The sequence below is a fragment of the Adelges cooleyi genome, unplaced genomic scaffold (genome assembly GCF_023614345.1).
Source record: "Adelges cooleyi isolate 19-005CV unplaced genomic scaffold, UGA_ACOO_1.1 ACOO_flye_CR_arks_rails_tigmint_CR_PRNA_108, whole genome shotgun sequence".
NCBI lineage: Eukaryota > Metazoa > Arthropoda > Insecta > Hemiptera > Adelgidae > Adelges > Adelges cooleyi.
Window position 1 is genome coordinate 4,753,539 of NW_026095761.1, and position 15,689 is coordinate 4,769,227.

Genomic DNA, 15,689 nt, shown 5'->3' on the forward strand with positions numbered 1-15,689 from the left:
AATATGAAATAGAACTCAAATCCGGATTCCCCAACTATCCGGATATTCAGATGTTCAAATCTGAACCGACAAGTTCAACGGATTTTCTGATTTAATTATTTCAATGAAAGTTAAAAATACTCTTTTAACCTACTTTTATAATGTTTAATGTAAACGAAAATGTTATTATTTAATTTAGATTAGAAACAAAATGTAAATCTGATAATCCGAATAATTAGTTGACAAGTCAAAGGATAGTAAAATTGATGAATTCGGATAATATTTCCAACACTATTGTAAAATTAGAACACTAGGTATTAAGTTTAATTATTTCTCAATTGCACACTGCACATTTAAAATTACCTACTGCACCTTGAAAACAAGTCTGCCACGAATAATTATAGACAAATCCAATTCGTATCTATCGTAATACTCGAAGTACATATTTGAGCACATTATTGTCTTTTTGTGTAGTTATTTAATAACCGTCAGACGAAAAAATCAAATGTCAATACAAAATATTATATTGTTTTATATACACATCGCTCGGTACGACCACTAGATGGCATTGCACGTAAAACATCCGCCGAACAGTGTGTGCAGATGACGCGTACCGGATTTACCGTACCGACCACACGGTATTTATTTCATACCTTTTTGTAGTTTTTTTTTTGTGTGTAATCATTACGACCCGCCATCGACTCACCTACACAATTAAAATGGCGGAACGTTATCAAACACAACAGAAGATGTCATTGACGCTCTTATTGTTTACCATTTTTTAATAATTCGCCTAATATACCTATTATTGTTGCAAATCAAAATTGTCCGTATGATTTATCGATTTTCTCGAAACGTTCTCCATCGAGCCCACAGTTTTCCCAGGGCCCGGCGGCCTATACGATGTGCTTGCGTTGGTTTTTACCGCAAACGAATATTGTGTCCGTCTATTGTTGGCGTACTTGAGCAGCATCGTTGTTGAGTCGATTTGCGGTCGTTTAAGAACTGTTTTGCGAGTTGGATGTTAAAAAAGTACGTGACCAGCTCGAGTGGTATCTATTATTGTCATTATAAATAGTAGTGTCGGCCGTTTGTGTGTTGATAAAGGCGGCATCTGGTCGAAATGACCAGAATATTATTATTATTATAATTTGTCGGGGGCGTTTGATTGTAATTGTCTGATTTTGATTTCAGATGCGATGACAGCCTTCAGCCGATAAGATTGGTTACAGACCATCTGACCGAGCGTCTTAATTTGGACATTGCGTGCCCTACGTCGTTGGGTGCGTTAGACACGTCAACGCCATCGATACCGCAAAAACCGTTCAAGAAACACCGTTCGACACCGGTGCAATACAATATTCGGCTTGGCACCAAAAAGACATACCAGAATGATGTGACCACAATGAACAACAATCTCATGTTCCGAAGCATGTTTTTTATGAACGAAGAGGCTAGACATTTTTTGGCACCGCCTATTCAATTGTCCACGACCGACGGAGAATATTTCACCAGGAAAACCAGTAATATAAATTTAAACACACATCACCAACAACAACAGCAACAACAACAACAAGCGGTTGTAGCGCTTGTCAACCACGACTCCAGTTCTAGCGTTGACATCAAGCCGAGTTTACAGGTATGAGTTGCAAAATATATTTTTATTGTAAATTGTACTAAGTGGCTAACTATTTATATTTTTGTAGACACCTAAAGCCCGTCCTCACGGGTGCGAAGAGTGTGGCAAAACATTTCTAATGAAACACCATCTGTCGACACATATGAGAGGTCATACTGGAGAGCGGCCTCATATCTGTCCAGAATGTGGTAAAACGTTTGCGCTCAAACATTGTCTGAGCACTCATTTGCTTCTGCATAGTTCTGAGCGTCCGTACAAGTGTTTAGAGTGCAATAAAAGTTTCACATTAAAACACCATTTGGTTAGTATTAAAAAAAAAGGTAGATAATTATTCAAGTTTTACTACACGTCTTATTTTGTTGCAGGTGAGTCACGAAAGAGTTCATACTCGGGATCGACCATTCGAATGCCCAGAATGTCGTCGCAGATTTCCCCAAAAACGTCATCTGACTACTCATATCAAATTTCATTCTGGAGAACGTCCATATTCCTGTGCTGTACGTAACAACTTGGACGGATTAAAAGTTCTTAGTTTTTAAAAAATTTTATTAATTAATTCATTATTTAGGTTTGTGGAGAAACGTTCTCTCGTGAAGAACATTTAGTCATGCACTCGAGGTTCCATGGTGGCACACAGCCCTTTGTGTGTCCAGATTGTGGTGCTGCGTTCCTGCGTAAATTTGAGCTGGTTAATCACGAACGCCAACACGGTCGCATACCCGAATCTTGCCCGGCTTGCGGCAAAGAATTTTTACAGAGGCGTACACTATTGGTGCACGTTAGAAATTGTGGCCTCAACTCGTCAACTCCTGTCCATAGATCTCCTTATACTGCGACGGCAAGCAAAGCGTGCCGGTAAGTATTTACATTGTATACAGTAATCTTAATTTGTTTGTCAATTAATATTGACTTTCTGGAACACCTATAGGGAATGTGGTGAAACATTTGCTAGCGACGAAGGACTAGCGCTTCATATGAGATTGCACATCGGGGACCATAGTTTTTTGTCAGATATTTGTAGTCTGGCCGCCACTCTAAAACAAAGCGTGCAGGGTGTGTCCAATGGCATTAACAATGTGCAAAATCATCAACAAACCCAACATCAGCCGACGGTGGCCAACAAGAAATCTCATTACTGTGGCGATTGTGGTCGTGGGTTCACCCAAAAACATGGCCTACAGCAACACCATGTCAAGTATCCGAACGCTACTTGCAAAGACAAACCCTTTTCGTGTCAAAAATGCGGTAAGAGTTTCATGCAAAAAAATCACCTAGTTCTTCATGAGCGACAACACATGGATCCGCCACCGTCAAGAGGTCGCAATGCTACCACCTCTGCGGTTCAATCGATCCAACACAATATACAGACTGAACAAGTCGGCCTACAACCTTCTCCTATCCACACGTCAATATTAGGTTTGCAGCCCATCAGACATATTCAGACATCCAGTAATCAACCCCAGCTCTTGAGGCATCCTAGCGAGGCTCATTCTGGGTCTTAATATAGATACTTTATTTCCTCATTAGATATCTTTAAAAAGTCACTAATTTATAATATTATATCTTAAGTAGACATTTTTTTTATTACAGTTTATTATTTTACTCGAGTACAATTATTTGGGTAGGGGTCCCTTAAGAGTAAACACATTAGTTCAATTGTTTTTTATTTGGCTAACGACATGTATGACTTTGTTTTACCACAGATTAAATAAATTAATCTGTGGTTTTACTGATACCGTTGCCGCTTGTAAAATGATTTTGCTGTTTGTGCTTCCAAAAGGTTTCCTTAACCTGGATTCATTTTCTTATAACTACTTTAAAAAATATTTTCAGAATTATTTATTTGAAAAATATTAAAGATTTTTTATTTTATTATGATATTAGAAATACTTTAATAAATTTTATTATTAATAATAGTTAACATAAATATAACTATTGTACGATACACCAAACTGGCGGGACATTCAAGCATATATATACCTATGTATAATATTGTTGAATAGCATCGCAAATAGACTCTGTTTCGTTTGCGTGCTAAGTAACTGTGGAGATATTTCCGTAATGTATTTATCCAATTCCTAGTAAAACGTCTTTGTGTCCTTAGTACAACATTTGTACATGCGATAATTTTTTAATTTTGTTGTGATTTTTTTTTATTAATATCTAATCAAATTATTATAATGTATCGACTTGTAAGTTAAAAAAAAAATTACATTAACTAAGGTTACGTTTTACTAAGTTTTCTGGATGTTATCCTTTTTAGAAACGTGTGAATGGTTACTTATAAAATGTATATGTTTTTTGTGAATAGTTTATATATATGTATATATATATATATATATATATACATATGAGAGCTTGGCCGAAATGTTACGATAGATAAATATTCGGTGTAATGTTGTGTATATCGTCATATTTTCAGTGGTGCAGTCGTAAGGCGTGTGCCCACCCTCTTTTCTATGTGGGCGTGTACTCGGATGTACAATTTTCATGTAAAAAGACCATGTGTACATCTTACGACTACCACTGTGTATTTTATCATTAGATCTCCTCGGCCGTTTGTGACCAAAGAGAATTTCAGTCACAGATTTGTGCCGTTCCTTCCTTGTATATACGCAAACATAAGAAGTAACGAAACCAATAAATCTGATATTATAAATATTTAAGTACATTTATATATTAAAAATTAACTAACGGTATAAAAAAAAACAGTATAACAGTAATAAAATTTTTTTTTATACTTGTTTGTACTAAATAAAATATAGTTATTATTTATTTAAAGTATAGTGAAAAAATAGTGCACGAAACCGATCAATTTGTTGAATAACTCTCGTTAACAAATATAACAAAAATTACTAATTATACATCAATTGTATTTAATTTAAATCTGTTGATGACCGATCTGACCAACTTGGTTGTCACTGCGACATTAATAATTTAAAAAAAAAATCAAAGAATTATAATGTAATTATTTATAGATGTGTGAATATAATAGTAGACGAGTAAATATATTATTGTTTTGTTTGTAGTTGGATTTTTGAAATTTATACAGAAATCCGATTGTTTATTCCACAGTGTAATCTAAAATTTGTTGTTTATTTTTTATTCATGTCTTATGAGATAGTTTGTGCCTTGGCTTGATTAAAATAAAAAAGTTAATGGCATACTAAAATTTGTCATTTTGTACAAATAATTTTCGATATTTCTATGTACAAAAAAAAAAAAATAATATATCAATAATAGCTTGGAAAGTACGGCTAATAAAGTGATTGTTGTTTGTAAGAATTCAGAAGCATTTATGTTTAAGAAACTAATGTTGTTCTAGTCTATGAGATTAAAAAAATAAAATAAAAACATCAACAATTATATATAGAAAAATAATGTACTGATAGAAAAAAAAAACACTTAAATTTGTAAAAACACCAATAAATATAACTGAGAAGTTACTAACATTAAATTTTGGAAGAGAAATGATTTCCCTGAAGTCTATCTTGTTGCTGTGATAAACTCAAGTCAGTCTTATGATTAAAATAAATTCTCTATTGATAAATCAAAGTTGTAATTGGTCAGCTGTCCTGAAAATAATAGTTAACAATATTAATATATAAGTACAAAAGTTTGTTGCCAATACCTACTTGAATCCAAACTTGGAAAGTAAAGTCTGACCGCCTTTTGCAGAGTTTTTCGACAGTCCCAGTCTCGGACACGATTTTTTTTTACTTTTTGGTGTAGGTTTGGATTTTTCAGTTACGAATACATTACTATTCTGACTACAAAATCCTTCATCAACATCATTTTCGTCAACCTAAAAAAAAAAAATGTACATTTTTAATTTTTTTTATGACGTAAATTTTAAATGGTTATTTTACCTCTTTACTTTCACTTTGTAAAGGCATGATATTTGTTTGTAGAACATTGAATTTGGTTTCATCATTATCATCCAAATTGGTTTTATCCAAGTTGTCCGTCTTGCAATCAAAAATGCTACTGGTCACAATTGGCGTTTCGTTGGACGTTTCATTAATTTTGGCCAAATTCTTATGATGATCGGATTCGTTTACATCAATAATTGTAGGTGCCAAGTTAGAAACGTCGTGGTCATTACTTTGAGCCATTACTTCATCGACTTTAGCAACGGTAGTTTTTCGACACTTAAACGGATTCACACAGTTTTGATCAAAAACACTGGGTTTGGTTTGATTAGAAAAATACCTGTAAACAAACAATAATGATGTTTTTATAGACTGCAATATTTTAATACTAACAACATTACAGAATAAAAGTGTAATTAGGTTTTGCTCCAATTGCGTTAAAAAATATTCATTGATAAATGTAAAACATTTTTTTTTTGCAACTTCCTTATTAGCATAAAACTATTGGGTTTATTGTTCATGTATACATAGTAATTGTGAATATAGTTGTACTACAAATAAAATTATTTCAACCAGATTTAAGGTAGAAAATAAAGCATATTTTCAATTACCCACTAACTACATCTTTTTCTGGATCGATAACGGTTAACTTTCTCTTGGCAAATTTCTTTAAAACTGATGGTTCTTCTTTGAGAACACGTTCCTCCTCTGGTTCTGATTGTGTTTTTAAAGTTTCCTGGTTTCGCAAGCTTCTTACAGTCGGACTTTTCTTTATCCTCAATACTTTGTCTTCACATTCTTCGGTTTTATAAATTTCTTCCAAAGTATCTAAAATATCGTTTTCATTCACTGCAGAAAAAAAAAAACAATAAATATAATAAATGTTCACCTCAGGAGTGGTTTTGTATGATAGTCAAGGTGCACTTCTACTTTAATTTATAAACTAATTATCTTCTTCTCCTACTTCACATCTATTTCAGGCTATTCAGAATCGGTTACACACCGATCTCAATTAGATCCAACCAACTCTTTGTTAATTTCCGTACGCACATTTACTGCCCCACTCTTGTTATGATTTACACATCCATACTCTCAATCTATTCTCTTTCATAACCAGGCTTGACATCTTTACTCTACCCAATTGAACGTAGGTACTAATATAATAATAATACAAACCAGAAATTCGTTTAGTCGGCGCTGGTGAGTTTATTTCGAGAGATTTTAGACAAGTGTCGCTGAACTTGTAAACCGAAGTTGAAGCCGTGTTAACAATCCTAGTTGACTGTGTGTTGTTGACTGGAGGTGAATCGTCTAACCTCATTTCAAAATTAGATAGTTTAAAATCTTTTGACCAAATACTTTTATGGCGAGCAGGTACGAGTTTTTGTTTCCGAGGCGTCTACAATAAAATACATAGTATTTACAAAGTTAATAATGGGAAAACTTATAAAACGGTTTTACTATAATTTTTTTAATAATCTTACTCGTTTAGTATCAGGATTCCAATCATCCATTACTTTTAAAGAAATAGGATCTACATTTCCAATTGCGAGTTCGAAAGCTTCATCCTTAGTTAATTTACAAGTGAGGACTTGTTCAATGTGCGATTCGGGTATTTCATTCAACGGTTTTATTTTACGTGATAATGGATCGTAAACAGGCTGATATAGGAACATGCGGTCGGCATTCATAAACTGGTCACGATATTCTGGTGGAATTTTAGCATTGACGAACGATCCTAATTTGTTTAGCGCCTAAAACATGACACATTAAGGGGAAAACTCAACAAAAGAAGCAAACAATATTATTTACTTTGTAAATATCGGGTTCACTTATTCGAGTAATAAATTGACGAGCTTTGTTTAATCCGACTCCAGAAATTGATGGCAAATAATCGCAACCAGACAATATGCACATGTAACGGAACTTTTCCATTGTAAACAGATCAGGACGCATATTCATCGCAAGGTGCAGTCTTTCCTGTTCGATTAATAAGCCGCCGCCATTTTGATCCATTTTAAACAAAACCTATAAAACAAAACATTATAGTTTTAACCGACATAAAACATTTTTCTACAATTAAAAAACGTTTTACTTTTTTACAACCAAATAACAATAAATCGGAGTCTTCCGTAATGACTATTTCAGCAATACCGCTTGTATTCAAATAAGCTAATTGTGGGTCGGCTTCGTACGGTGCTACAATGCAATCAACATTTATTTCTCTACACTGCTTAATTAAATTCAAAGCCATTTTATGAGTGACATCTACGCTGCGTCTTAACAGCGAAGATGCTTCTTTCCCTCTGTCTAATCGCATTAATTCGGCTGCTTTTTTGCGATTTTGGTCCCTCAACCTTAATAGAACAAATATTTTATTCAATTTTCTAAATGTTTACCATTGAAAATGAAAATAATTTTAGATGACATTCATCTTACATTCTTCGTTTCAATTCAGTTTCGGCTTTGGCTGGCAAGTGCTGACCGTCGAATACTAATATGGGTTTAATGTTCTTGGATAATAGCATGGTTACATATCTCATACAATAATGAACGTACCTAAGAAAAATAATAAAAACATAGCAGTTAAAATTATAATGTTTAAAATGAAAGCTTAAATGTACTCAATAAACAGAAAACGGAAGATTAAAAATATTAAATAATATATCAGTTAACACACTTAATATTGTATAAAAAAAACTATTAGGAAATCAAATTTCCAAAAATATTTTTTTACCAAGACATTTGTCAATAATATGTTATATATAACGAAGTCTAACATTTTACAATACAATCGAGTTTAGTTTTAACTGTTGAACAATAAATACAAACAAGGTAACTTTTTAAGAATAAATAATGTGAAACTCCAATTTTTCTCCTAAATTCATGCCCTAGTTTCTCACTCAGAAAGCTAAGCCGCTAGTGACCGAGAGTCAAACCATCGACAGTGGACACTACACAATGCCGTCCTATCCACTCGGCCACTGGTCCTCTTCGTTATACTTATAAATTACTACACAAAACAATAGCACACGACAGTGACACGTAATATACTCACGCAAGACAATCCTCTCCGCGGGCTAATTTATCAGCACAAGTGAAGACGCCTTTATGTAACCAGCAATATGCGTCTACCGCAACGGTGCATCCTGAATAGTCCGATATATTCACCGTAGTGGAACATTTTTCCAAAAACGGTATCAAACCTTGAATGCCCATTGTAATAATGTAGTATTTACTACACACGTACAATGTTGACTTAAAATATTATACTTAACGATTATTTTCAAATAACTGATTTAAATATTAAAAAAAAAAATATCACAGTAAATCAAAATAATTCATAGCCTGTCTCGGCATGGTCAGTCTTCGAACAGACGTGCCGATTGCCGAATGATCGAAAAGTGAAAACTGTAAAGATATAAATTAGTTTTGTCATTTTATCTTGTAGTTTTTGCATTTTGCCCGCCAAAAGCCGATGTTCATGGGCAAACCGAAGACAACCAAGCGGTTATCAATAGGTTCGACTTGAGGTAAGATCAGCTGCTGCCGCTGTGGGGCATATCTTTGATAATGGAACTTTTAGGTTATAATCTTATTTTCGAATATTGTTCTATTCAATGATAATATTGTAATTCAATTTTTAAAAATAAAATTTTTTTTCCACAAGTCTAGTGCTGTAGTACTCGGTTTAATCTTCAAAAGAGAGGTCCCATAACGACAAAATTATTTTTAAAATATTTCTTTGAAACGAAAAAAAATTAACTATTAACAAATGAAAATGTTGTTCAACACCGCATTCCGTGTGCTTGGCAGACAAATGAAACCCGTTTCCAAAAGGTATGTACCTACAAACCAGCCTGTAGACTAGAAATTGTATTCACACGAGTTTGTTATCTGTTATTTTTATCAAGCAGTGCATTAAGATTATATTCTGCGGCTACGCAACCGCTGACGGTGCCCGAGGCCGATGGCAGTTTGCAAGTTTCGGCAAAACTCGAAAAACTTTACACCGAAATCACTTCGTTGAACATGATCGAAGTAGCCGAATTCAGCGAACTCTTAAAGGTCAGGTTGAACATCAAAGACATACCCATGGGAACGATGGTCAGCGCTCCTGCCGCATCACAAGTATAACAAAATATACTTTTTAAAGTTTTTTTATATAATCCATTTTTAATTTTAAGCCTATTAAAATGTTTATAATATCAAATTGTATGAGGCGTCTAATAAGGATCAGCAAGATTTGTCACGGGTGAGATGGACACTCGTGATGGATCACCCTGATCACTGTTGGGAGACCCTATGACGAAAAACACATTGCTTACATAAAATATGTTATACTCATAACTAGGATGAAGAAGAAGATGTGCCCGCCGCAGTCAAAACTAGTTTTACAATTAAACTTATGAAATTTGACGATAAACAAAAAGTCGCTCTGATCAAAGAAGTGAAGAATTTGTTGGAAGGCATGAATTTAGTTCAGGTATAACAATAAATTAGCAGCTGTAATTTTTTATAACCAATCCGTTTTAAAACCGTTTGAATGTTGACCAATTGTATTTTTTTTATTGTTTAGGCTAAGAAGTTTGTCGAAAGTGCTCCAACGATTATTAAATCGGATATCGGTAAAGACGAAGCAGAAAAACTTAAAGAAGCATTTACTAAAGTCGGAGCAGAATGTGTTATTGATTAAGCTAATAGTGATGAACTTTGGTTTATTTTTATTTGTTCTTTTTTTTACAAAGTTTTAACTTTAAATAATGTAAGTAGTGAACTTTATTTATCAATATAAATAAAATTATTTATGATAATGTTGGTTAGTTGAATTAATCTGATAATTTGTGTAAAAACAAAAATAAACAAAGACAGACGTATAAAATTGGTAGTGGACGCTTAATAGTAAAAAAAAATGTAGATAGGTTGAATCGAGGCCATGTGGAGTTGCATATTCAGTAGCAATTTTGAAACAATATTGAACGACATAAACCATAAGGGGTTTTTAATTTTAATTAGTGTTACAGAAATTGTATTTATATGTGTTGCAGTATTTAATAAAATTGTATATTATCTAATACTAATTAAAAACCTAGACTTGATTTTCAAAATAACAAATACACATAGTATAATATTTAAAACGTCGATAAAAACTGACATATTTTATAAATAACATTTTAGAATTTGTAAAAATGTCTTGCCAAAACATAAATAACCAAAAAAATAAATGTAAAATGTGTCTAACGAAATTTCAAAAATATTTGTTTGAAATAGCTACACCTCTCCGTTTTTCTTGAAACGCTACTTTTGCTGTTTCGTTAATTTAGATGAATTTTTCATGATTTTTTTTTTATTATTATTATGAAGATCAGTAAAACAATTTATTTTTAATAACTTGTGTTAAACAATCATTTCAAGTTATTTAGAAGCGAGAAAAGTGTATTAGGATTAAATAACATTAATATTTACTTATGACAAAGTAATAACCAAAAAAAAAAAGTGTCGTCGAAAGATATGAATAAATTACAATCATGTCATGTAACATAATATAATTAATTAGGAAGTAAGAGATTTTTAACTTTATTTTTTGTATTATTTTAATACTATAAAAAATAAAAAATATCATCACAAGACTGCCCCCGTTGTCCATAACAATCATAGTTTAATCCCACACTCGTGTTGAGCTTATCCCTCACACTCCCTACAGACCACCCAAAACTTTATTAAAGGCATTGATCTTTTTATAATAATTATAAAAATTATTTTATTATTATATTGCAATTTTTTTATTATAATTAAGTATTACATTGAAAGCAGTGTCATCAATAAAAAGCTATTAAGGGGCACAAGGTTTTATGTTCATTTACATCGACTTCAAATCGTTTAAATGGTGTCAAAATTCAAGGGCGGATAGGTAGTTAATTGTTACAGGGAAATTTATAAAAATAGGGCCACCAGAATGGGAAAAAATGTTGTATATAGCGATTAAACTAGACTAGTATGATAAACTACAATAGTAATAATACATATCTTCTTGTTAAAAATATATATATTTTTTTTTTATTTAAAAAAAATTATAAAACGCTCTATTTTTATTAGCCACCTTATCAATAATTTCATCCGAGTCTACATCATTTAACGACCCTTTCCCAATAAACATAATTATGTTATAAATCATGGCTAACAAATATGATTTAACATAATGATTATTTTAGTTTCGAGAAACCACCCTCACATCTACTGGTAGGGTAGGCGTTGGTATTTAAATACTTATAGTTCACCAAGAAATTAAAACCCTTATCGTATTGTTGAAAAGTAACAATAATTCATAATTTTAGTTTTACCACCATAATGTATTTATTTAATTATAAAAATTAAAAAAAAAATAGTGGCACTGTGGTGATTACCCAAATAAGGAAAATCCCTTTTTTCTTATGGGCCTGTGTCAAATCACCATCGCGTGGACACTGTACCATTGTAATGTATCACTGCCTCCGTTTGAGAGATAAATGGATGAAAATAGACTCTGGAGCAGTCAGCAAAGCAATGCCGGAAGTTTAAATGAGAAATCGCACTGGATCCACACAAGGGGAACAGCGATAGCGAAGGGACAAGATAGGGAGAGGACCGGCCAGAGACGAAGGAAAATTAATGGGCTCGTGCCCGGCTAATAATCAGATTAAAAAATAATGTTCCTTTCTTAGGTAATCGATATTCGTCGTTCCTTTATTGTTTTTTTTTTCACTCGGAAACTCTAACAGACTTATCGATATCAGTATAAAATTATCTACTTTTGAAACTTATATTTTTTTAAATATCAAGTAAGTATGGTAAATGAATTGAAAAAAAAATCGATGTTGATAACTTTAAGAGCTTGTCGCGAATAATAATAAAAACAAAATGCTGCACACTAACAGTGATAAGATTAATAATAGTTTTGAATTTTGATATAATAAGATGAGGGTAGATCGGATTTCATACCTATGCGGTATTATGATTTTAATTTGAAAAAATCTGTGTGATTCATTAAATAAACGCTTAATTTTCAATTTTCTTTTAAACTACAAGGGAAATAATTGATTCTATGCTCATTAGAACGAGCTTGTCAAGAAATACTAAATATGAATTTAAAAAAAAATTATTTAAGTTTTTTACAATAAAAAAATTGTCAATTTAAGATAAATTTTTAGCTGTAAATTTAGACAAATTAGAGAGAGACCGGATATGTAAATTAAGGGCCACTGATCAATGGATATTTGGTAAACTCTTGTCATTATTTTAAAATATTGTTTATCCACTTTAATAAGTAATTATAATATTGTGTTAAACCGATAAAATATAGGTAGAAAATAATATTTTTATATAAATTATAAATATTATTTTTATACTTGAAAATTTTAAAATTCATTTTTTTACTACCTTTTGATAATTTTGTTTAGGTTTAGCGTCAACCAAAAAAAATCGTATTTTTTTGGTCACAAAATCTTGAGTTATTTTTTTTCTGTTTTGTGTACCTACTCAACAAAATGTGTGCTGTAATATATATATATTATATATATACACAAAGGCATAATATAACTATGTCATATTATGTACACTACACAGTGCAAAGATAGTATGCAAAATAAAACAATAAGCGTAATATTTATGTTTTGTAATATTTTCACGAGCTCACTTCGTGCTGAATTTATATGTCAAACATTTGTTATTTTAAAAACCTATGCATAATTTTGATTCCAAAATGTTTTTTTATTTAATATTCTGATTGTTCCAAATTTATCAATTATTATAAATTTTAACTTAGTCCTGTTATTGAATTTAAAAAAAAATCAAGTAAAATGTTCTACGGCCAGATAATGAAATATTGTACTGTTTTTTTAACAGTGTGTAATTTGCATTTGTTCGTTTTGTGTGGTGAAGTAAATAACTTGGTCAACAATCTAAACGCACTACTTAGTTTCCCCGGTTGGGGTCATATCAACCATGTAAACGTGAAATACGAATTTACTAACAACGATGTAACATGTTTTTCCGGAAAAGATGTATTTATACCCATCGAAGAGCCAGACAGTCCTTCTGTTAACGTCGATAACGTCGATACGAAGTATCATATGACTAGACTATTGCTTGGATGTGTGTATGTAAACGCTGTCTTGGAGACTATCACATTGATTAATTATATTCTAAATGAAAGCAAAATTGTAGCAAAAATTACAACGGATAGGATACGGAGATCGAAGCGGTATCGAAAATATAGACATAAATGTGGTAAAACTGTTTCAGTCGAAGTACCCGACTCTAATAATAGCAAATTCTGGGAAATCTTTAATTTTGCATTGAGCCAATTTAAAAAAGGTCGGCCGATGTTTGATTGCATGTGCAACGCATTTATTTTTCTTTCAATACCTCAATTAGGACATACACAACCATATTATCGGGACATACGTCTAGTCAAAGCTAGTGTGTTGGAATTGTCACGTATTGCAACAGATGTATCGCGTTTACTTCCCACTTATAAAAACGATTACCTAGAAAACGAAGATACCAACATAGAGGAATTTAGAGAAACATTGAGTTTATTTTTTAGTTTCCATAAAAAAAATTACTTGCTTCCCTTCGCGAATAAATACTGTCAACGGCCAGAAAACGGCAATTCAAATGAACCAGTAACGATACAAAACTTAAGCGCAGAACAAGCCAGTATTTTAAATAGCATAAGCACATTAATTCAACATCACGTGGACAGCGCTATCCAGAAATACGTCTTGGATTTCGGTTTGAATGATGTAACACAATATACGGATTTTAGTGAAATACAAGGTACAACAGTAGGTAATAATTATGTTTAACACACACTATTTTACCTAATATTTACATGTAAACCCGCGATAATTTGCGTAAAACATCCGTCTTTCTCAGGTGTGCATTGGTGCTATATTCTATGTTCTATTTGATTATTAATTGATGAAAGAGCTATATTCAATAATGGATGATTGAGGGTTTGATGAATGAGTCTTTATCTTTGAGACCTTTTTGAGAGAAACCCATTAAATAACTTGACGTAAATGTCGCAGTCGATGCCATTGATCGGCTGAAGTACACATAATTGTGATCCGTTGCAATTTGTCGAACGAATTGAAAACAACGCAGTTGGCCTTGTTGTCATCACGATTTAAGCTGTCGTTGATATTAATATTTTTGGTTCTGTTATCGTATGCTGTGAGTGTCCAATGCATGTTTCCAACAGATGGTTGAAGTCAGAAGTGATAGCTTAGAAGTTGCAATCATCTGGATCACTGTAGGCCCGAAATGTGTTGAGAGTCGGGATGAAGAGATCTTTGCTAATAATGGTTACAACGTTAATGGGATCAGTTGTTAAAAGTCGTAGAAAAGCATTGACAACATCATCAGCGACCATTTACTCAGAACTGTCTATTCAAATTAGTAAAAGAACTAAAGATCAGGGCAAGGTCTTTGTTCGTAGAATGCTTAAATCTGTTATATTTTATCAGAAGTTAATGCATTTTCAATGTATACTTCGCAATACTCTTGGTGATTTCTATGAGCCTTGTATTATCGGAATGAGGATTTTGAAAATATATGTAGACAAAACAGTTAAATAAGAAGTCAAAAAAATTATGAGTATTACTCTGGTTTTATGAATGAGAAATCACTGTTTTAGTATTGTATGTTTAAACATGCAAAGCAATTGAAAGCTGTATAATAATTAATTTGATACTAAAGGATTTTAACCGTGTTTAAAAAATTTATTTTTGCTATGAATATTTACTTAAAAAAAAAGTTATTCATGACTGTAAATTTTACCTTTATTGTAGATGAATATATAATACAAAAACTTGTTTAATTTCATTTGTTTTGTTTGAAGAGAAAAATGGTGTAGTCAACACGTTAGATACAATCCTCAGCCACCCAGGTTGGAGTAAGATCAAGACTCTGAAAATGAGACATATGGACGAGAACGACTTGTTTTCCGGGAACGATTTCATTCAACCGACGGAAGAATCAGATCGGTTCAATGTCAGTGAACAAAGTGTCGAAGCGAAATATCGGACGACCATTGAATTGCTGGGATGTGTTTATGCAAACACTGTTTTGGAGTTCTTAACATTAATTAACGTTATTTTACAAGAAAGGGACAATGTGGAGAAACGAGTTAAGAGAAAGAAAATATCAAATTACCT

At 32.3% G+C, this 15,689-nt stretch overlaps 3 protein-coding genes across 4 annotated transcripts; 2 read left to right on the plus strand and 1 right to left on the minus strand.

Moving 5' to 3' along the window:
• The first annotated feature begins 683 nt into the window (after positions 1-683).
• LOC126839412 (gastrula zinc finger protein XlCGF57.1-like) lies at positions 684-3,220 on the plus strand. The gene is made up of 6 exons (XM_050574739.1): positions 684-1,011; positions 1,174-1,618; positions 1,686-1,919; positions 1,984-2,115; positions 2,187-2,473; positions 2,547-3,220. Exons 1-6 carry the CDS (start codon positions 1,001-1,003, stop codon positions 3,118-3,120), a joined length of 1,683 nt encoding a protein of 560 aa, XP_050430696.1. The 5' UTR covers positions 684-1,000; the 3' UTR covers positions 3,121-3,220.
• Positions 3,221-4,413: 1,193 nt separating this feature from the next.
• LOC126839394 (exonuclease 1) lies at positions 4,414-8,993 on the minus strand. Its single transcript, XM_050574714.1, has 10 exons — positions 8,549-8,993; positions 7,930-8,049; positions 7,586-7,847; positions 7,303-7,518; positions 6,975-7,244; positions 6,667-6,889; positions 6,102-6,339; positions 5,488-5,830; positions 5,254-5,423; positions 4,414-5,193 (listed from the first exon to the last, which is right to left on the minus strand). The coding sequence occupies exons 1-10, from the start codon at positions 8,707-8,709 to the stop codon at positions 5,169-5,171; spliced, it is 2,028 nt and encodes a 675-aa protein (XP_050430671.1). The 5' UTR covers positions 8,710-8,993; the 3' UTR covers positions 4,414-5,168.
• A 92-nt stretch (positions 8,994-9,085) lies between these two features.
• On the plus strand, positions 9,086-10,304 carry LOC126839435 (39S ribosomal protein L12, mitochondrial). Of its 2 annotated transcripts, none has more exons than XM_050574786.1 (4): positions 9,086-9,330; positions 9,405-9,621; positions 9,845-9,976; positions 10,070-10,304. In XM_050574786.1, exons 1-4 carry the CDS (start codon positions 9,266-9,268, stop codon positions 10,184-10,186), a joined length of 531 nt encoding a protein of 176 aa, XP_050430743.1. In that variant the 5' UTR covers positions 9,086-9,265; the 3' UTR covers positions 10,187-10,304. The 2 variants fall into 2 exon arrangements, with proteins under 2 accessions (XP_050430743.1, XP_050430744.1); XM_050574787.1 differs by having other exon boundaries at positions 9,408-9,621.
• The last annotated feature ends 5,385 nt before the right edge of the window (positions 10,305-15,689 follow it).